Source organism: Nycticebus coucang, chromosome 2 (genome assembly GCF_027406575.1).
Source record: "Nycticebus coucang isolate mNycCou1 chromosome 2, mNycCou1.pri, whole genome shotgun sequence".
NCBI lineage: Eukaryota > Metazoa > Chordata > Mammalia > Primates > Lorisidae > Nycticebus > Nycticebus coucang.
Window position 1 is genome coordinate 144,490,787 of NC_069781.1, and position 22,886 is coordinate 144,513,672.

At 41.8% G+C, this 22,886-nt stretch overlaps 1 protein-coding gene across 8 annotated transcripts in view; it reads right to left on the reverse strand.

Moving 5' to 3' along the window:
• TUBGCP5 (tubulin gamma complex associated protein 5) overlaps positions 1–22,645 on the reverse strand; it is a 71,134-nt gene extending 48,489 nt beyond the window's left edge. For 2 of the 8 annotated variants that reach the window (XM_053582046.1, XM_053582045.1), the window contains exons 1-5: positions 22,491–22,645; positions 17,701–17,754; positions 17,235–17,343; positions 8,038–8,134; positions 6,454–6,533 (exon numbers count right to left, since the gene is read on the reverse strand). In XM_053582046.1, coding sequence (XP_053438021.1) covers positions 6,454–6,533; positions 8,038–8,134; positions 17,235–17,343; positions 17,701–17,754; positions 22,491–22,636 — 486 coding nt within the window. In that variant the 5' untranslated portion in view covers positions 22,637–22,645. Of the gene's footprint in view, positions 1–6,453; positions 6,534–8,037; positions 8,135–17,234; positions 17,344–17,700; positions 17,755–22,138; positions 22,158–22,360; positions 22,380–22,490 lie in introns of those variants that run through there. The other 6 variants (XM_053582048.1, XM_053582053.1, XM_053582049.1 and 3 more) reach the window with 6 other exon arrangements.
• Positions 22,646–22,886: the final 241 nt, after the last annotated feature.

Sequence of the window (22,886 nt, forward strand, 5' to 3'; positions counted from 1 at the left end):
CATTTTTGTCTTTCCTCTCTACTTGGTGGAGGTGGGATACTGTGTCCAATCAGGCTAGCAAAGACCTACTGACTTCAAGGGAACCATCCAACCAGGCACCCCCAAAAGTTGGGTTTTTTTTAAGGTTGTATCAAAGTACCCTACTGTACACCTATATTGCTCTGTCTGCCTCTTTCTGTGCCTCTCTTCCTTTTGTCAATGTTCCCTTTTAAGCACACCCTCTCCTTTCTTTATTTTCTTTTCTTTCTTTTATCCCTTTTTGCTCTTCAACCTTCTCACCCTTCTGGTCCTGTACTAAAAGGACTCATTGAAACCTTAGTCCACAGGCATGGCAACTTAAAGAGCAAGACGAAGTGAAAGGAAAATTAGATCAAGGAAACAGATAAAAGAAATCACTCAAGAGGAAGAATCAGCAGAAAACTCCTGGCAACATGAAGAACCAGTCCAGAGCAACTCCTCCAAGGGACCAGGAGGTAGCTACTGCAGAGGATTCCACCTATGAAGAAATGTTAGGGATGACAGAAAGGGAATTTAGAATACACATGATGAAAACAATGAAGGAAATGATGGAAACAATGAAGGAAACTGCAAATAAAGTGGAAAATAACCAAAAGGAAATCCAAAAAAAGAATCAAATAAGAGATGAACGATATGAAGAATATAGAAAGGATACAGCACAGCTGAAGGAACTGAAGCTGTCAATCAGGGAACTTGAAGATGCAATAGAAAATATCAGCAACAGATTAGACCATGCACAAGAAAGAATTTTGGAGATAGGGGACAAAGTTCTTTAGATAACTCAGATAGTTAAAGAGGCAGAAAAGAAGAGAGAGAAAGCAGAACATTCACTGACAGAATTATAGGACTTTATGAAGCGTTCCAACATATGAGTTATAGGAATCCCAGAAGGGGAAGAAGAATGCCCCAGGGGAATGAAAGCCATACTAGAGAATATTATAAAAGAAAATTTCCCAAATATCACCGAAGATTCTGACACACTCCTTTCAGAGGGATATCTCACTCCAGGTCACCTCAACTTTAACCGAGCTTCTCCAAGACACATTGTGATGAACCTGTCCAAAGTCAAGACAAAAGAAAAGATTCTTCAAACTGCCAGGGGTAAGCACCAGTTGACCTACAGGGGCAAATCCACCAGAGTGACTGCAGACTTCTCTAATGGAACTTTCCAAGCAAGCAGACAATGGTCATCTACCTTTAATCTACTTAAACAGAACAATTTCCAGCCCAGAATTCTATATCCTGCTAAGCTAAGCTTTAAAATTGACGGAAAAATCATATCGTTTACTGATATACAAATATTGAGGAAATTCGCCACAACAAGACCAGCTCGACAGGAAATACTTCAACCTGTTCTACACGCTGACCATCACAATGGTTCAGCATCAAAGTAAGAACTCAGAAATTAAAGGACAGAACCTAACTTCCACACTGATGCAAAAGATAAAACTAAGCAATGGACTTTCACAAAATAAGATGAATAGAACACTACCACACTTATCAATTATCTCAATAAACGTTAAAGGCTTGAATTCCCCACTGAAGAGACAGAGACTGGCTGAATGGATTAAAAAACACAAGCAATCCATTTTCTGTCTGCAGGAAACACACCTGGCTTCAAAAGACAAATTAAAACTCCGAGTCAAGGGTTGGAAGACAATTTTTCAGGCAAATGAAATTCAGAAGGAAGAGGAGTTGCAATCTTACTTTCAGATACATGTGGATTTAAAGCAACTAAAGTCAAAAAAGACAAAGATGGTCACTTTATATTGGTCAAGGGAAAAATACAACAAGAAGACACTTCAATTCAAATATTTATGCACCCAATTTAAATGCTCCCAGTTTCTTGAAACAAGACCTTCTAAGTCTGAGCAACATGATATCCAATAATACCATAATAACAGGGGACTTTAACACTCCTCTTACAGAGCTGGACAGATCCCCTAAACAGAAATTAAACAAAGATATAAGAGATTTAAAAGAGACCCTAGAACAACTGTGCTTGATAGATGCATATAGAACACTCCATCCCAAAGATAAAGAACATACATTCTTCTCATCACCCCATGGAACATTCTCCAAAATTGATCATATCCTAGGACACAAAAGAAACCTCAACAGAATCAAAAGAATTGAAATCTTACCTTGTATCTTTTCAGAGCATAAGGCACTAAAGGTGGAACTCAACTCTAACAAAAACATTCAACCCCACACAAAGGCATGGAAATTAAACAACCTTCTGTTGAATGACAGATGGGTGCAGGAAGAAATAAAACAGGAAATCATTAACTTCCTTGAGCATAACAACAATGAAGACACAAGCTACCGAAACCTGTGGGATACTGCAAAAGCAGTTTTGAGAGGAAAATTTATCGCTTTAGATGCCTACATTCGAAAAACAGAAAGAGAGCACATCAACAAACTCACAAGCCATCTTTTGGAATTGGAAAAAGAAGAACAATCTAAGCATAAACCCAGCAGAAGAAAAGAAATATCCAAAATCAAATCAGAGATCAATGACATTGAAAACAAAAGAATCACTCAGAAAATAATGAAACAAGGAGTTGGTTTTTTAAAAAAATAAATTAAATAGATAAACCTTTGGCCAGACTAACTAGCAATAAAAAAGTAAAATCTCTATTAACCTCAATCAGAAATGATAAAGGGGAAATAACAACTGATGCCACAGAGATACAAGAGATCATCTCTGAATACTACCAGAAGCTCTGCCCAGAAATTTGACAATGTGAAGGAAATGGATCAATATTTGGAATCACACCCTCTCCCTAGATTTAGCCAGGAAGAAATAGAGCTCCTGAGCAGACCAATTTCAAGCACTGAGATTAAAGAAACAATAAAAAAGCTTCCAACCAAAAAATTCCCTGGTCCAGATGGCTTCACACGAAAATTCCATCAAACCTTCAAGGAAGAGCTTATTCCTGTACTGCAGAAATTATTCCAAAAAATTGAGGAGGAAGGAATCTTTCCCAACACGTTCTACAAAGCAAACATCACCCTGATACCAAAACCAGGAAAAGACCCAACTAAAAAGAAGAATTTCAGACCAATTTCACTCATGAATATAGATGCAAAAATTCTCAACAAAATCCTAGCCAATAGATTACAGCTTATCATCAAAAAAGTCATACATCATGATCAAGTAGGTTTCATCCCAGGGATACAAGGCTGGTTTAACATACGCAAGTCCATAAACGTTATCCACCATATGAACAGAGGCAAAAATAAAGACCATATGATCCTCTCAATAGATGCAGAAAAAGCATTTGATAAAATCCAGCATCCTTTTCTGATTAGAACACTGAAGAGTATAGGCATAGGTGGCACATTTCTGAAAGGGATTAAAGCTATCTATGACAAACCCACAGCTAATATTTTACTGAATGGAGTAAAACTGAAAGCTTTTCATCTTAGAACTGGAACCAGACAAGGTTGTCTTCTGTCATCTTTACTATTCAACATAATGCTGGAAGTTCTAGCCAATAGAATTAGGCAAGACAAGGAAATAAAGGGAATCCAAATGGGAGCAGAGGAGGTCTAACTCTCCCTCTCTTTGCTGACAACATGGTCTTATACTTAGAGAACCCCAAAGACTCAACCACAAGACTCATGGAAGTCATCAAAAAAAAACAGTAATGTCTCAGGATATAAAATCAATGTCCACAAGTCAGTAGCCTTTGTATACGCCAATAACAGTCAAGAGGAGAAGCTAATTAAGGACACAAATCCCTTCACCATAGTTTCAAAGAAAATTAAATACCTAGGAATATACCTAACAAAGGAGGTGAAGGACCTCTATAAAGAAAATTATGAAATCCTCAGAAAGGAAATAGGAGAGGATATTAACAAATGGAAGAATATACCAAGCTCATGGATGGGAAGAATTAACATTGTTAAAATGTCTATACTTCCCAAAGCAATCTACCTATTTAATGCCATTCCTATTAAAATATCAACATCATACTTTCAAAATTTGGAAAAAATGATTCTGCGTTTTGTATGGAACCAGAAAAAAACCCATATAGCTAAGGCAGTTCTTAGTAACAAAAATAAAGCTGGGGGCATCACCATATCAGATTTTAGGCTGTACTACAAAGCCATAGTGGTCAAGACAGCATGGTACTGGCACAAAAATAGAAACATAGACACTGGGAATTGAATAGAAAACCAGGAAATGAAACTAACATCTTACAACCACCTAATCTTTGATAAACCAAACAAGAACATACCTTGGGGGAAAGACTCCCTATTCAATAAATGGTGTTGGGAGAACTGGATATCCACATGTAAAAGACTGAAACTGGACCCACACCTTTCCCCACTCACAAAAATTGATTCAAGACGGATAAAGGACTTAAATTTAAGGCATGAAACAATAAAAATCCTCAAAGAAAACACAGGAAAAACACTGGAAGATATTGGCCTGGAGAAAGACTTGATGAAGAAGACTGCCGTGGCAATTGCAATAGCAACAAAAATAAACAAATGGGGCTTCATTAAACTGAAAAGCTTCTGTACAGCTAAGGAGACAACAACCAAAGCAAATAAACAACCAACCAAAGCAAATAAACAACCTACACAATGGGAAAGGATATTTGCATATTTTGAATCAGACAAAAGCTTGATAACTAGGATCTGTAGAGAACTCAAATTAATCCACATGAAAAAAGCCAACAGTCCCATATATCAATGGGCAAGAGATACGAATAGAACCTTCTCTAAAGAAGACAAACAAACATGAAAAAATGTTCATCATCCCTATCTATTAGAGAAGTGCAAATCAAAACCACCCTGAGATACCATCTAACCCCAGCGAGAATGGCCCACATCACAAAATCTCAAAACTGCAGATGCTGGCGTGGATGTGGAGAGAAGGGAACACTTTTACACTGCTGGTGGGACTGCAAACTAGTACAACCTTTTTGAAAGGAAGTATGGAGAAACCTCAAAGCACTCAAGCTAGACCTCCCATTTGATCCTGCAATCCCATTACTGGGCATCTACACAGAAGGAAAGAAATCCTTTTATCATAAGGACACTCGCACTAGACTGTTTATTACACCTCAATTTACAATTGCCAAAATGTGGAAACAGCCTAAATGCCCACCAACCCAGGAATGGATTAACAAGCTGTGGTATATATACCATGGAATAGTATTCAGCCATTAAAAAAAATGGAGACTTTACATCCTTCATATTAACCTGGATGGACGTAGAAGACATTATTCTTGGTAAAGCATCACAAGAATGGAGAAGCATGAATCCCATGTACTCAATTTTGATATGAGGACAATTAATGACAATTAAAGTCACGGTGGGGGTGGGGGAAGGGGAGAACAGAGAGAGAAAGAAGGAGGGGTGGGGAAAGGAAGAGCAGAGAGAGGGAAGGAGGGAGGGGGGTGGGGCCTTGGCGTGTACCACACCTTCTGGGGGCAAGACACGATTGCAAGAAGGACTTTACCTAACAAATGCAATCAGTGTAGCCTGGTTTATTGTACCCTCAATGAATCCCCAACCATTAAAAAAAAAAAAAAAGTGCTTGGAATAAAAGATACCTATTTAAAAAAAAAAATAAAAAAATAATTAAATTGTGATCTATCTGAAAAAATATATATAAAATCATGGATTCTGTTTGAAGGATATCACGAAAAAATGTTAATAGTCAGGTGATTCACTAGAACAGGCGTCCTCAAACTTTTTAAACAGGGGGCCAATTCACTGTCCCTCAAACTGTTGAAGGGCCGGAGTATAGTTTAAAAAACTATGAACAAATTCCTATGCACAATGAACATATCTTATTTTGAAGTAAAACACAAAACGGAAACAAATACGATTCACACTGCTTCATGTGGCCCGCGGGGTGCCGTTCGAGGACACCTGGACTAGAAGATATTTGCAACATATAAAAACTATGAGTAACAGACGATGAGTCCTTGAGGGAATACTTGCATTCACTCCTTTCAACTTATTAGTCCTAATGATTTGGCTCAAAATAAGTAGCCAGGGGTGGTGTGGCTCACACCTGTAATCCCAGCACTTGGGACACTGAGGCAAGTGTACTGCCTGAGCTCACAGGTTCAAAAGCAGCCTGAGCCAGAGCGAGATCCGCATCTCTAAAAAATAGTCAAGCGCTATGGCAGGCACTTGTAGTCCCAGTTTCTTGGGAGGCTGAGGCAAGAGGATCACTTGAACGCAAGAGTTTGAGTTTGCTGTGAGGTAAGATGCTCTATGGAGGACGACAGTGAGACTCTGTTTCAAAAAAGTCCTAATAAGTAGAGTTATTAATAATAACTACTCTGGCTTAGTGGAGAGGGTTCTTGTTTTCCTAAGTTGATCTAGGGCAGAAGGTCTCAATAAAATCGTTTGTATAACTTGGCATGTATTTATAATTTCAATAGCAAAACTACTTCCACTTACTGGTGTATCCACATCTGGACCAAGGTCAATTTCTTCACCTTCCATCAAGTACTTCCCCCAGTCAAAATCATCTTTCTTTTCTAAAATGTAACAGAAGAATCTCTTTAGTTCATCATAAATAACTCTGAAAAACTCCCAAAACTACAGCAAAAAAGGCCAATAAAACTCAAAATACATGCGAGAAATGGAGTACAAAAATACTAAAACAATTAATAAATTGATATTCTAATATATTTTAATTAATCTTGCCTTCAAAAGGTGAGTTTTCTCTTTAAATAATCAAAAGTAGTTTGTTCGGTTTATTTTTGAGACAGTTTCACTATGTTGCCCTTGGTAGAGTGCCATGGCATCACAGCTCACAGCAACCTCAAACTCTTGGGCTTAAGTGATTCTCTTGCCTCAGCCTCCCCAAGTAGCTGGGACGACAGGCGCCCGCCACAACACCCAGCTAGTTTGTTGTTGTTGTTGTTGTCATTGTTGTTTGGCAGGCCTGGGCTGGATCTGAACCCTCCAGCTCTGGTATACGTGGCTGGTGCCCCAGCTGCTGAGCTAAAGGCACTGATCCAAAAGCTATGGTGCATCTTAGAAGGGTACAGGTGAAATTTACTAAATGTAGAATATAAAAGTCTGAACACAATATCAAAGAAAATGCCATGAAGGCTATGTTAACCAGTTCGATGAAAATATTTCAAACTGTATATAAAACCAGCACATTGTACCTCATGATTGCATTATTGTACACAGCTATGATTTAATTAAAAAAAAAAAAAGAAGTAGTTTAACGGCTCGGCACCTGTGGCTCAAGCAGCTAAGGTACCAGCCACATACACCTGAGCTGGTGGGTTCAAATCCAATCTGGGCCCACCAAACAACAATGATGGCTGCAACCAAAAAATAGCCAGGCTTTGTGACAGGCGCCTGTAGTCCCAGCTACTTGGGAGGTGGAGGCAGGAGAATCACTTGGGCCCAGGAGTTGGAAGTTGCTGTGAGCTGTGATGCCATGGCACTCTACCCAGGGCAAAAGCTTGAGGCTCTGTCTCAAAAAAAAAAAAAAAAAAAAAGTAGTTTAATGTACAAAGTTAGAAATTACACAGAAATCCCTTGGTACCTAGGGGGAATTAGTTCTAGGACCTACCACTCCTCTACCCCCTGCTAATAAAAAATTCCAAGGAGGCTCAAGTCCCTTAGATAAAATAGCATTTACATACAACTTACGCACATCCTCCCATATACTTTAAATCATCTCTAGATAACTTTTTACTTAATATCATGTAAATACCATATAAACAGTTGGTATATTGTATATTTAAAAATTTATATTATTTTCAATTGCTGTATTGTTATTTACTTATTTTGAGTATTTTTGAATTGCAGTTGGTTCAATCTACGGATTTGGCATCTGCCGATATGGAAAGTTGATGGCATTTTAAATGAAATTTCACAATTGCAACTGCATCCAAAACAACAGAAATATTTTAGTTTCACATATTTTTACAACTTTCAATAAAATTTCAATGTCTAACAATTAAGTAATAAAATCAATTTCTCTTTTTTTCTTATATGTTAAGTCATCTGGTAACATACCCACTTCTTTATCTCTTGGTGTTTCCACATAATTGCTGTTTGAAGGAGAATCAGACAGACACAGAAGAAGTGACAGTATGGAATAATGTGCATCTGTCTTTAAAACAAAAAAATGAAGAACATGAATCACTGAGGTTGGTAAATGCTTTCTAAACTAGATTGAGTAAAGACAATTCCATGACAGTTACGTCCCTATTTCTCTCCCTGGTTTGAGAATACCTGAGTTATACCAAAATAAATTCTAATCTTTAAACTTTTTTCATAGTGTGTACACACAAGAAGTTTCAAAGCCATCTGAGGTCTGAGTTTTACAATTCCTTTTTTTTTTTTTTTTTGAGACAGAGTCCTCAGGGCCCTACTAGGTCACCCAGGCTGGAATGCAGCGGCATGATCTTAGGTCACTTGCAGCCTGGAACTCCTGGGCTTAAGTAATCTTCCTGCCTCAATCTCCCAAGTAGCTGAGACTACAGGTACATGCAACCACATGTGGATAATTTAAATAGCTTTTTTTTGAGACAGTGTCTCAAGCTGTTGCCCTCGTTAGACTGCTGTGGCCTCACAGCTCATAGCTACCTCCAACTCTTGGGCTTAAGCGAGCCTGTTGCCTCAGTTTTTCTATTTTAGTAGAGACAGGGGTCTCGCTTTTGCTCAGGCTAGTTTTGAACTCATGAGCTCAACTTATCCACCCTCCTCAGGCTCCCAGAGTGCTACGATTACAGGTGTGAGCCACTGTGCCCGGCTTTTTTTTTTTTGAGGTAAGAGTCTCACTCTGTTGTTGCCCAGGCTACAGTGCTGTGGCATTCACCTAGCTCACAGCAACCTCAAACTCCTGGGTTCAAGGGATCCTGAGTATCTGGGACTACAGGCATGCACCACCATGCCTAGCTAATTTTTTCTACTTTTAGTAGAGACAAGGTCTTGCCTTTGCTCAGGCTAATCTCCAACTGCTGAGCTCAAGGAATTCTCCTGCCCCAGTCTACCAAGTAGCTGGGATTATAGGTGCAAGCTATAAGTTCTGGCTTAAGTTCTACATTTGCAACAAATATAAGACATCTGAGGGAATAATGGCTTTTACTTCTAGAAAAACTGAAATGTCTTTAGAGTATGACATTAAAGCTAAAATTTGATTGTTTTCCTGTGGCAATAAGTGTCATGAAGCTTAAAAATGTCTCAAAGTTGGGCGGCGCCTGTGGCTCAGTCGGTAAGGCTCCGGCCCCATATACCGAGGGTGGCGGGTTCAAACCCGGCCCCGGCCAAATTGCAACCAAAAAAATAGCTGGGCGATGTGGTGGGCGCCTGTAGTCCCAGCTACTCGGGAGGCTGAGGCAAGAGAATCGCTTAAGCCCAGGAGTCAGAGGTTGCTGTGAGCTGTGTGATGCCATGGCACTCTACCGAGGGCCATAAAGTGAGACTCTGTCTCTACAAAAAAAAAAAAAAAAAAAGTCTCAAAGTTTAACATACCATATTTTATTTAACCAGTCCTCTATTCATGACATTTAAATTTTTTCCAATCTTTTGCTATCAAAAACTTATGGTGTTTCATACTTACGAGAATTTACCTGTATAATAAATTCCTAGGCTGGGCGCAGTGGCTCATGCCTGTATTCCTCCTCTGGGAGGCCAAGGAGGTAGATTGCCTGAGCTTAAGAGTTAGAGACCAGCCTAAGCCAGATCAAGACCTTGTCTCTAAAAATAGCCAGGTGTTGTGGTGAGCGCCTGTAGTCCCAGCTACTTGGGAGGCTGAGGCAAGAGAACTGCATGAGCTCAAGAATTTGAGGTTGCTATGAGCCACGGCACTCTACCAAGGGCGACAAAGTGAGACTCCATCTCAAAAGTAAATAAATAAATACATAAATAAATTCCTTTTCTTTTTTTTTTTTTATTTGTAGAGACAGAGTCTCACTGTACCGCCCTCAGGTAGAGTGCCGTGGCGTCACACGGCTCACAGCAACCTCTAACTCTTGGGCTTACGCGATTCTCTTGCCTCAGCCTCCCAAGCAGCTGGGACTACAGGCGCCTGCCACAACACCCGGCTATTTTTTTTTTTTGGTTGCAGTTTGGCCGGGCCTGGGTTTGAACCCACCACCCTCGGCATATGGGGCCGGCGCCCTACTCACTGAGCCACAGGCGCTGCCCATAAATAAATTCCTAAGAAGTGAAATGCTAAATCAAAGAATAGTTGCATTATAGAAATTTGCATTCAGTACAAATACTGCATATATACCATGCATACACACACACACATATTTATAAATAACTAGAAAGAGTATAAAATTACTCACGCCTTTTATTAATAGGAAAAATGAAAAATCTTATCTCAGTGTTGCTTTAGTTTGGATTTATCTTATGTTATGAAAGAATAAGGCTTCATAAGCTTAAAATCTTTGATTTTTTTTTACTGGTTATTATTCTCCTTTGTTCAAGTTTCTATTTGAATGGCAGTCTTAGAATTTATAAAACTGATTTCTAGATTGGGATACTAGCTGTGCAGGAGAGAGTTAATTTAGCAGGACTAAGCTGCTGAAACCTTTAACATTCCCCACAGGGCTTGTTTTCATGGTTCCCCCTTGGCCAGCTGCTAATAATGAAGCTCTTGGAATATCTAAACTGATAAGAACACCTTATATGTTCAGATCTTGTACTGACCATTCTGTCTGGATAGTTTGCGCAAATGTGACTTATGTGCTTTCCTTTTTTTTTTTTTTTTTTATTAAATCATAGCTTTGTACATTGATATATTCATGGGGCATCATTCACTAGCTTCACAGACCATTTACCAAGTTTCACATATACCCTTGTAAGATGCACCGCTGGTATAATCTTTTTTTTCTTTTTGAGTCAGAATCTCACTTTGTTGCCCTCGGTACAGTGCTGTAGCATTACAGTTCACAGCAACCTCAAACTTTATTATTTTTTTGGAGATACAATCTCACTATATCACCCTTGGTAGAGTGCCATAGTGTCATAGCTCACAACAACCTCCAACTCTTGGGCTCAAGCAATTCTCTTACCTCAGCCTCCTAAGTAACTGGGACTACAGGCGCCCACCACAGTGCCTGGCTATTTTTATTTTTTAATTTTAATTTTTTTTTGAGACACAATCTCAGTATGTTGCCCTTTTTTTTTTTTTTTTGTAGCGACAGAGTCTCACTTTATGGCCCTCGGTAGAGTGCCATGGCATCACACAGCTCACAGCAACCTCCAATTCCTGGGCTTAATCGATTCTCTTACCTCAGCCTCCCGAGTAGCTGGGACTACAGGTGCCCGCCACAACGCCCAGCTATCTTTTGGTTGCAGTTCAGCCGGGGCTGGGTTTGAACCCGCCACCCTCGGTATATGGGGCCGGTGCCTTACCAACTGAGCCACAGGCGCTGCCCTCAGTATGTTGCCCTTAATAGAGTGCTGTGGCATCACGGCTCATAGCAACCTCAAACTCTTGGGCTTGAACAATCTCTTGCCTCAGCCTCCCAAGTAGCTGGGACTACAGGTACCCACCACAACGCCCAGATATTTTTTTGTTGCAGTTGTTTAGCTGGCCCAGGCCGGATGTATATGGCTGGTGCCATAACCACTGTGCTATAGGTGCTGAGCTTGCCATGCTATTTTTAGAGATGGGGTCTTGAACCTATAAGCTCAGACAATCCACCTGCCTCGGCCTCCCAGAGTGCTAGTGTTACAGGTGTGACCCACCACACCTGGCCAACCTCAAACTTTTGGGCTCAAGCAATTCTCTTGCCTCATCCTCCCAAGTAGCTGAGATTACAGGTGCCCACCACAATACTTGGCTATTTTTAGAGATAGAGTCTTACTCTTGCTCAGACTGGTCTTGAACTCCTGAGCTTAGGCAACTCCTGAGCTCCTCAGCTCACCTGCCTCAGCCTCCCAGAGTGCTAGGATTACAGGTCTGAGCCACCGTGTCTGGCCCGGCCCTTCTGCTTTCCTTTGAAAGGGCTGAAACTGGGCGGCACCTGTGGCTCAGTGAGTAGGGCGCCGGCCCCATATGCCGAGGGTGGCGGATTCAAACCCAGCCCCGGCCAAACTGCAACAAAAAAATAGCCGGGCGTTGTGGCGGGCGCCTGTAGTCCCAGCTGCTTGGGAGGCTGAGGCAAGAGAATCGTGTAAGCCCAAGAGTTAGAGGTTGCTGTGAGCAGTGTGACGCCACAGCACTCTACACGAGTGCGGTACAGTGAGACTCTGTCTCTACAAAAAAAAAAAAAAAAGAAAGGGCTGAAACTTCAGTACCTGCAGCCAGGCAGCTAAGAGATCAGGCCCCAGTAAAAACTCTGAAATTTTAGGTTCTTGTGTCCAGATAGACAACAATGGCCACCTGATATAGTATAGAAGAGAAAGAGCCAGAATCCAAACCAGACTCTGAATGATGTTGGGATTATCAGACTGGGAATTTAAAATAACCATGATTAATATGCTATAATGGAGTATGTGGATAAAAAGCAAGAGTAGATGGGTAATGTAAGCCGAGACATGGAGACTCTAAGGAAGTATCAAAACAAAGTGAGGCTTGGTGCCTGTAGCTCAGCAGCTAGGGCGCCAGCCACATACACTGGAGCTGGCAGGTTTGAATCTGGCCTGCCAAACAACGACAATAGCCAGAAAATAGCCGCGTGTTGTGGTAGGCGCCTGTAGTCCCAGCTACTAGGGAGGCTAAGGCAATAGAATCGCTTAAACCCAAGAGTTTGAATTTGCTGTGAGCTGTTACACCATGGCACTCTACTGAGGGCAACAAAGTGAGACTCTGTCTTAAAACAAAAAACAAAAAACAAAGTGGTGTAGATCCAAAACAAGTTGATAACAATGAAGAATGCCTTTCATCAGGAGCCTGGCAGGGCTGAGGAAAGAATCAGTGAGCTTCAAGATATGTCAATAGAAATTCCCAAAATGGAAAAGCAAAGAGAAAAAAGAATGAAGAAAACAAAATAGAACACATAAAAATAATTAGAAAAGGTACATGGTATAACATATACTGTAACGGGAATACCAGAGAAGAAAAGGAGCAGAAGAAAAATTTGAAGTAAAAATAATGGCATTTTCCAAAATCAAAGACAAATACCAGACGCTAATCAGTATAGAAACCAAAATATCTACACCTAGGCATGTCATATTCAAATTGCTGAAAATTAAAGAGAAACTCCTGAAAGAAGCCAGAGGTGGGGGAAAATCACCTTACCTACAAGGAGCAAGAATAAGAATTACATCAGAAAAATATGGAAGTGAGTGGAGAGAAATGGCTGAAAGAAGAAAACCTATGAACCTAGAATTCTGTATCTCCAAAAATTATCCCTCAAGAGTGAGGGGGAAAAAGACTTTCTCAGACAACAAAATGTGAAGGATTTTGTTGTCAGTACACCTGCCTGGCAAAAAATGTTAAAAGAAATCCTACAGAAAAATAATGCAAGTCAGAAATCCTGATTTAGGCTCAGCACCTGTAGCTCAGCGGCTAAGGCATCAGCCACATACACCACAGCTGGCATGTTCGAATCCAGCTCAGGCCCGACAAACAACAATGACAACTATAATCAAAAAATAGCAGGGTGTTGTGGCAGGTGTCTGTAGTTCCAGCTACTTGGGAGGCTGAGGCAAGAGAATCGCTTAAGCCCAAGAGTTTGAGGTTGCTGTGAGCTGTGATGCCATGCCACTCTACCAAGGGTAACATACTGAGACTGTCTCAAAAAAAAAAGATAAAAAGAAATCCTGATTTATAGCTGGGTAAGGTGACTCACACCTATAATCCTAGCACTTTGGGAGGGTGAGGTGGGAAGATTGCTTAAGCCAGAAGTCTACGACCAGCTTGGGCAACATAGAAAGACCCCATCTTTATAAAAAATGTTTACAATTAGCCTGACGTGGTGGTGGTGGTGGTGGTGGACACCTTAAGTCCCAACTACTCGGGAGGCTGAGGCAGGAGGATTGCTTAAACCCAGGAGTTTGAGGCTGCCGTGAGCTATGATTGTGCTATTGCATTCCATCCAGCCTGGGCAATAGCAAGACTCTATCTCTTAAAAAAAAAAAAAAGAAAGAAAGAAAGAGAAAAAGAAACTTGGATTTGAATAAATAAAGGGAGAACATTACAGAAGGCAAAATTGAAGGTAATATAAAAGCTTTTATTTTCCTTATTCTTTGCTGGTTTAACAACAAGCACTTTATTTAAATTAATAATAACAATGTATTCAATAATTTTAGCTTATGAATAAAATGAAAAATAGTAATGTTATAAGGGACAGGAAGGAGTACTCTGTTATGACAGTGATGTTATTAGAAAAGAGATATAAGCTAAAAATGATTATTGGAAAAACCTGAAATATGTGGAACATAACCAATATACTTCCAAAATAAATGGGTAAAATTTTAAATTTAAATATATTTTGAGGGCGGCACCTATGGCTCAAGGAGTAGGGTGCTGGTCCCATATACTTGGGGTGGCGGGTTCAAGCCCAGCCCTGGCCAAAACTGCAAAAAACAAAACAAAACAAAGCAAAACCAATAAATATATTTTGAATTAAATTAATGAAATATAACTCATCAAATCTGTGTGATGGGGCAGCACCTGTGGCTCAGTGGATAGGGTGCCAGCCCCATATGCCGAGGGTGGCAGATTTGAACCCGGCCCTGGCCAAACTGCAACAAAAAAATAGCAGGGCATTGTGGTGGGCGCCTGTAGTCCCAGCTACTTGGGAGGCTAAGGCAAGAGAATCACTTAAGCCCAAGAGTTTGAGGTTGCTGTGAACTGTGACGCCACAGTTCTCATTCTTTTAGAAATACCTTTATAGGCTCGGCGCCTGTAGCTCAAGCGGCTAAGGCGCCAGCCATATACACGGGAGCTGGCAGGTTTGAATCCAGCCAGGGCTTGCCAAACAACAAGGACAACTATAACCAAAAAATAGCCAGGTGTTGTGGTGGGCACCTATAGTCCCAGATACTTGGGAGGCTGAGGCAAGAGACTCGCTTAAGCCCAAGAGTTTGAGGTTGCTGTGAGCTATGATGTCATAGCACTCTACCCAGGGTGACAGCTTGAGACTCTTGTCTCAAAACAAAAACAAAAAAAGAAACATCTTTATAGCCCTTTCCTTAAAATGGTGAAAAATTTAAAAGAAGTGTCTAAAGCTCTCTTCCTTAAGTCACCAATTCCCACAGCATTAACAAAGACGAAGCCAGGGGCAGTGCCTGTGACTCAAGGGAGTAGGGCGCCAGCCCCATATGCTGGAGGTGGCAGGTTCAAACCCAGCCCTGGACAAAAACTGCAAAAAAAAAAAAAAAAAACAAAGACGAAGCCTATCAATAATAGAATACTCCAGCTGAGTGCAGTGGTTCACACTTACAATCTTAATACTCTGGGAGGCTGAGGCAGGTAGACTGCTTACGCTCATGAGTTTAAGACCAGCCTGAGCAAGACTGAGACCCTGTCTCTACCGAAAATGAAAAACTGAGGCAGGAAGATCACCTGAGCCCAAGAGTTTGAGGTTGCTGTGAGTTACGGTAACACAGCACTCTACCCAGGGTGACAGAGTGAAACTGTCTCAAAAAAAAAAAAAAAAAAAAAAAAACTCCTCAAAAGTTATTATGAGATGGCACCGTAGCTCAGTGGGTAGGGCACAGCCACATACACCAAGGCTGGTGGGTTTGAACCTGGTGCCTGGGCCAGCTAAAACACCCATGACAACTGCAACAAAAAAATAGCCAGGTGTTGTGGCGGGCACCTGTTGTCCCAGCTACTTGAGAAGCTGAGGCAAGAGAATCGCTTAAGCCCAAGAGTTTGAGGTTGCCATGAGCTGTGATGCTACAGCACTCTACTGAGGGCGACGTAGTAAGACTCTTAAGAAAAAAAAAAGTTATTGTGAGGATTAAATGTATGACTATGTGTGTGCTGTAAAGGGGTAACTCAGCAGGCGTGGGTTGCCCAAATCCTAAATGTCCCACTGATTCTTTTTCTTTCTTTTTTTTTTTTTGCAGTTTTGGCTGGGACTGGGTTTGAACCCACCACCTCTGGCATATGGAGCTATAGCGCCCTACTCCATTGAGCTACAGGCGCTGCCCTCCCACTGGTTCTTAATACTGACCCTTGACAGACTCATGAGATAACCTGTAAAATATCCTACTGAGAAAGTTGTTTCTGTATGCCAGAGGCCTGAGACCATGGTGCTATCAGTTTGACCAGTTTATGTAAACAACGTAACATACAGTAAATGCCTGCTGGTTTGGTAAAGACCCCAGGTTTGACTTCTTGGGGGCTAGAGACTGAGAAGCTAAATTCTGCCACCAAAGCACTGTCTACGTTGACCAATCCCCAATGAAAACCCTGGACACTACTCAGTGTGTCCTGAGGTGGCAACACTTCGCTTGTGTTGTCACACACTGTTAATTGGGAGAATTAAGTGCATCACTAGGCAACTCCACATGAAAGGAACATTTGGAAGTTTGGGCCTAGTTTCTCCTGTTTTAGTTCTATGTACCTTTTCCCTTTGCTGATTCTAACCTTTATCTTTTCACTATAATAAATTGTTTAACAGTGAGGATAACAGCTTTTTTGAGTTCTATGAATCCTTTTTTTTTTTAATCACTGCACCTAAGGGTAATCCTGGGGACTATGAAAGTGCATTTGACATTAGTAAGCATATACAACCGGTTATTTCCAAGTGCTGAGAAGCCATTTGAAAGTTTTAAGTTATCCAAATAGTGCTATTATTTGTGCCAATTTCTGATCTGTACTTCCACAATAGGTTTGAGACAAGAAGATGACTAAACGTAGATTGCCTGAGCTCACTGGTTAGAGACCAGCCTGAGACAGAGCAAGACCTCGTCTCTAAAATAAATAGCTGGGCATCATGGCGGGCACCTGCAGTCCCAGCTACTTGGGAGGCTGAGGCAAGAGAATCACTTAAGCCCAAGAGTTTGAGGTTGCTGTGAGCTGTGATGCCCAGGGAGACAAAGCAAGACTCTGTCTCAAAAAAACAAAACAAACAAACAAAAAAAGACAATAAAACAAGAACAAGCTCTTTCGTCACAACCAAAGGCACAACTTGGTTTGTTGGCAATTTTGAAGTCAATTTCCAGGAGATCCAGGATCCAGTTCTAGCCAGTAGTCAATAGAATACAATAAATGTTTCAATATCGAAAGAAATGACTTGATTATAATCAGATAAGAAACAGTATGCACAATGGAGATTTCACAATTGAAGGGATACCTTTATTTCCTTTATGCTAGGAAGTGATGCATTTAGAAATTCTTCAGTTAATCTCTTCCAACTAGCAGCTTTGCTGAGTTCAGAATGAATGATGAATTTTTCATATATCCTAAAATATAAAAAAAAAAAAATCAACTGTCATGCTGTTACTTTTTTTGAGACAGTCTCACTATGTCGCCTTTGGTAGAGTGCTGTAGTGTCACAGCTCACGGCAACCTCAAACTCTTGGGCTTAAGAGATTCTCTTGCTTCGGTCTCCCAAGTAGCTGGGACTACAGGCACCCGCCACAATGCCTGCCTATTTTTTGGTTGCAGTTGTCATTGCTGTTTAGGGGGCCCAGGCCGGGCTCGAACCCACCAGCCTCAGTGTATGTGGCCGGTGCCCTACTCACTGAGCTACAGGCACTGAGCTGAAAATACATGTATTTTTGAGTATGTATAAAGATACATATATCAAAATGACTTACCCTTCTATTGTCTTTTCTATTTTGTGACTGTTGACATCCAAGAAACGATGAAATCTAATGAAGACAAAATATAATTCTTATGCAAATTTTGTACTACAGCTAAGTAAACCTGTCTCACAGCCCTTCAAGTTCCGTATACACTATGAACTCAGCTGTACACTTCTAGAATGGAATGCACCCCCAACTCCATTCCTCCATCCCTAGGCAGACAAATAATCCCCATCTCAGAGATTGTTCAAGCAGCCTTTTCTCAGGACACAGGTGCACCTCAATCCTCCCAACCTTGTCCTCTGGCTCCCTTGCCTTCCCTTAAAGCCATGTGTCTAAGTCTAACAGAGCACATTCTACATCATATGTTTCTAGCCATTTTTATGCCAGAATGAAGCCTAAGGACTACTTACAAAGGAACCCAAATATAATGAAATACAGTTGTCAAATGCTTCAAAACATTTTTGATATAGTAAAAGATCTATTTCTTTATGAAAACATTAAATAACAAGATCTAACAGAGGGTCAAATAGCAACCCAGTTAACAAGCTGGGTGTGGCAATTTATGCTTGTAGTGTTAGCACTCTGGGAGACCAAGGTGGGAGGATCTCTTGAGCTCAGAAGTGGGGACCAGCATGACCATACCCTCTCTCTACTAAAAATAGAAAAAAACAGCCAGGCGTGGTGGCTGGTGTCTGTATTCCCAACTACCCAGGGGCTAAGGCAAATGGATAGCTTGAGCCAGGAGGTTAAGGTTGCTGTGATGTAGGTTGACACTATAGCACTCTAGCCAGGACAAGAAAAACAAATAGCAGTAAACAATATTTAGAAATATCTGCATCTCTTAACAAGATGTGAAAATACTAGGCTAATACTACTGTTGTTTGTTGCCTTCATTCATATTTGAAGGAAATGCTACTTTTCTGGCGGCTCCTATGGCTCAGTGAGTAGGGCGCTGGCCCCATATGCTGAGGGTGGTGGGTTCAAACCCAGCCCTGGCCAAACTGCAACAACAAAAAAAAAATAGCCAGGTGTTGTGGCGGGCGCCTGTAGTCCTAGCTGCTCGAGAGGCTGAGGCAAGAGAATCGCGTAAGCCCAAGAGCTGGAGGTTGCTGTGAGCCGTGTGACGCCACGGCACTCTACCCGAGGGCAGTACAGTGACACTCTGTCTCTACAAAAAAAAAAGAAATGCTACTTTTCAGTCAGAGGTACATATAATTTTTCCTCATCCAAATTCACAAACACCTGAATTACACCTTTGGACCTTCAAGTTAAGAACGCCTACAGGTTATACTGTAATTAACTTTTGTCTTTTTTTTTTTTTTGAGACAATGTCTTGCTGTTTTCCTCAGTTGAGTGCAGTGGCATTATCATAGCTCACAGCAAACTCAAACTCCTGGGTTTAAGTGATCCTCCTGCTTCAGCCTTCCAAGTAGCTGGACTACAGGTGTCCACCACAACACCTGGCAAATTTTTCTATTTTTAGTACCAACAGGGTCCTATTCTTGCAACCCTCCTGCTTGAAAGAATTACACTACTTAATAATACATCTCATCCTATCCCAGTAAAGGGCTAAGTGATCACCACTTTACCTACTGTAATTTAGTTCCTCTATCTGTAAAAGCAGACAGTAAATTCTACTGTCTGTCTCAACTCTAAAATGACCACTGGTTGGGCACTGTGACTCATGGCAACAGTGAAACTCTGTCTAAAATAATAAATAAAATATGACCATTTCCCTTTCGGCCGGAGACGCCATCTTCCAGTAATTCACCAAAATGACGAACACAAAGGGAAAGAGGAGAGGCACCTGATACATGTTCTCTAGGCCTTTTAGAAAGCATGGAGTTGTTCCTTTGGCCACATATATGCGAATCTACAAGAAAGGTGATATTGTAGACATCAAAGGAATGGGTACTGTTCAAAAAGGCATGCCACACAAATGTTACCATGGCAAAACTAAAAGAGTCTACAATGTTACCCAGCATGCTGTTGACATTGTTGTAAACAAACAAGTTAAGGGCAAGATCCTCACAAAGAGGATTAATGTTCATATTGAGCATATTAAGCACTCTACGAGCCAAAATAGCTTTCTGAAACCTGTGAAAGAAAATGATCAGAAAAAGAAGGAAGCCAAAGAGAAAGGTACCTGGGTTCAACTGAAGCGCCAGCCTGCGCCACCCAGAGAAGCCCACTTTGTGAGAACTAACGGAAAGGAGCCTGAGCTCCTGGAACCCATGCCCTATGAATTCATGGCATAATAAGGATATAACATAGCACACAGGAGTACTAGTGGACCCATGTTTTTAGGCGCAAGATCCTATTTATTCCCCATCAGCTCATGGCATAATATGTGTACAGCATAGCACACAGGATAACCAATAGTCCCCATACAAGATGCTAGAACCTATTTCCCACGAATTCAAAAGTCAATCAACACTTTGTCACATTCAATGGCAAGGTGCCTCCCTGAGATACTGGAACCTCTTCCCCTATGAATTCATGGCATGGTAGATACAAATAATAGCATAAAAATGTTTCTTGTTCATTCAAAAAAAAAAATATATGACCATTTGCCTACTGCCATTTATAAATACTAACAAAAATTTGGGGAGATATACCATTTAAATCTCTGTATTATATGGCCTATTTCACACATCCCATTTTTATAAATTACATTTAAGAATTGAGTCTATTATTTCAGAAATTTGCTTTCAAAGAATCTTAAAGTCCACTGTTCCTTTTTTTTTTTTGAGACAGAGTCTCACTTTGTTGTCCTGGGTAGAGTGCCGTAGCATCACAGCTCACAGCAACCTCCAGCTCTTGGGCTTAGGCGATTCTCTTGCCTCGGCCTCCCAAGTAGCTGGGACTACAGGTGCCTGGCCACAACAACCAGATATTTTTTTGTGGCAGCTAGGGTAGGGCGGGGTTTGAACCTACCACCCTTGGTATATGGGAACAGTACCCTACTCACTGAGCCACAGGAGCCGCACAAGTCCGCTGTTCTTATTATAAACCAACTAGGCACTTTGTGGCTACAATCATTTATTTTTATTTATTTATTTACTTGAGACAGAAACTCAAGCTGTTGCCCTGGGTAGAGTGTCCTGGCATCACAGCAACCTCCAACTCCCGGGCTTAAGTAACTCTCTTGCCTCAGCCTCCCGACTAGCTGGGACCACAGGCGCTGCCACAACATGGTCAATTTTTGGTTATAGTTGTCATTGTTGTCGGCAGGCTCGGGGTGGATTTGAACATGCCAGATCTGGTGTATGTGGCTGGCGCCTTAGCCACTTGAGCTACAGACACAGAGCCAATCATCAAGATAATCAAGATTACAGATTGTGAGGTACTGCGCTGGTAGCACAGTGGTTATGGTGCCAGCCACATACACCAAGGATAGCGAGTTCGAACCCACCCACTGTCAGCTAAACAACAATGGCAAATGGCAATTAAAAAAAAAAAAAAAAAAGCTGTGCAATGTGTCGGGTGCCTGTAGTCTCAGCTACTCAGGAGGCTGAGGCAAGAGAATCGCCTACGCCCAAGAACTGGAGGATGCCGTGAGCTGTGACACCACAGCACTCTACTGAGGGCGACAAAAAAAAAAAAAGAAAGAAAAGCTTTACTAGTCAAGATCTGATTCACTGACATTAAACAGGCAGAATACTAACAATGACTAACATTCTTTTGGTAATAATTCCATATGGTTAATGACCATAAAATTATTGTTTAATTTACATCTTCCATAAAGAAAAACATGAGATCTGCCTAAATATCTAAAACGCATAAATCTTTAAAAATTATTCACAGGGGGTGGTGCCTGTGGCTCAGTGAGTAGGGCGCCGGTCCCATATGCCGGAGGTGGCGGGTTCAAACCCAGCCCCGGCCAAAAACCACAAAAAAAAAAAAAAAAATTATTCACAGGGCGGTGCCTGTGGCTCAGTCGGTAAGGCGCCGGCCCCACATACCGAGGGTGGCGGGTTCAAACCCGGCTTGGGCTAAACTGCAACCAAAAAAAAAAAAAAAAAAATAGCCGAGCGTTGTGGCGGGCGCCTGTAGTCCCAGCTACTCGGGAGGCTGAGGCAAGAGACTCGCTTAAGCCTAGGAGTTGGAGGTTGCTGTGAGCTGTGTGATGCCATGGCACTCTACAGAGGGCCATAAAGTGAGACTCTGTCTCTACAAAAAAAAAAAAAAACCACATTTAAAAATTATTTACAAAAGAAACTGCATTATAAATTGTATTACATGACTCAGTACCACGTGCCAGATACAACTTAAGTTTTAGCTAGAAATGGAAGTGTAGGAGACACTGTAAACAACACACAAAATTATTCAATGTGTTATGACCTCCTATTTTGGAAAAAGGAAAATGAGAGCAGGGTAAGTGAGATCTGCAGTGGCCTGGACAGGGAGGAGTCAGTGAGGACACAATTTCAGAGTGTGAACATACTTTTGCTCCAAAAATGCACTAGCCGATCCACTGACAAAATGATTTTTGGTGTGCCCCGTATTGCCGGAAGTGCAGGAAGTACGGCAAGGACCGGGCCAGACGCTGACCAGCGTGGCGCCTGAGGGCGGACACAGTTTCAGCAGCGCATCTCCGGGGCTCCAGCGCACCGCCCAACAGAGGCGCCTGCCGGGCCCTCCCCAGCCGTTGCACCCACTCACCCACCCAGGTTCCCGCGGCCGGGCTGCGCGCACAGCCTCGACCCCCGGCTCTGGGCTCTGGCAGAGGACCACGGGGACCAAGCGCGGAGCCCGGGGGCTGTGGCCGTGAACTGGTCTGCGCGCCGTGCCCACACCTGAAGTTAGACCAGGCGAAGTTTAGGGCCAGCTGGAAGTTGGGGTCCCCCTGGTCCTGGAGTCCGGTGACGCTCCGGACGAGCTCGCACAAGTCGCGCTCCTGCTCTCGGTCCAGCCGGATGCAGGACGTCCTGGGCCGCGCCATACCTCCGCGAGCTGGTGGCTGTTGTCGCGAGAGTTCTGTCTCCAGTCGCGGTGCCCTTCCGCGAAGTATCGGCTATTCACGCGAGAGCTCATCTCGCTTGCTGTTGGGGCTTTGGCGCGCCTTCTAGGGGCGGCGGCCGGAGAGCGCGTTTTCTACTGCGAGGATAGTGAATTGAGAGGGTCCTCAGAGTTGGCCTTTTATTATTATTATTATTATTATTATTATTATTATTATTATTATTATTATTATT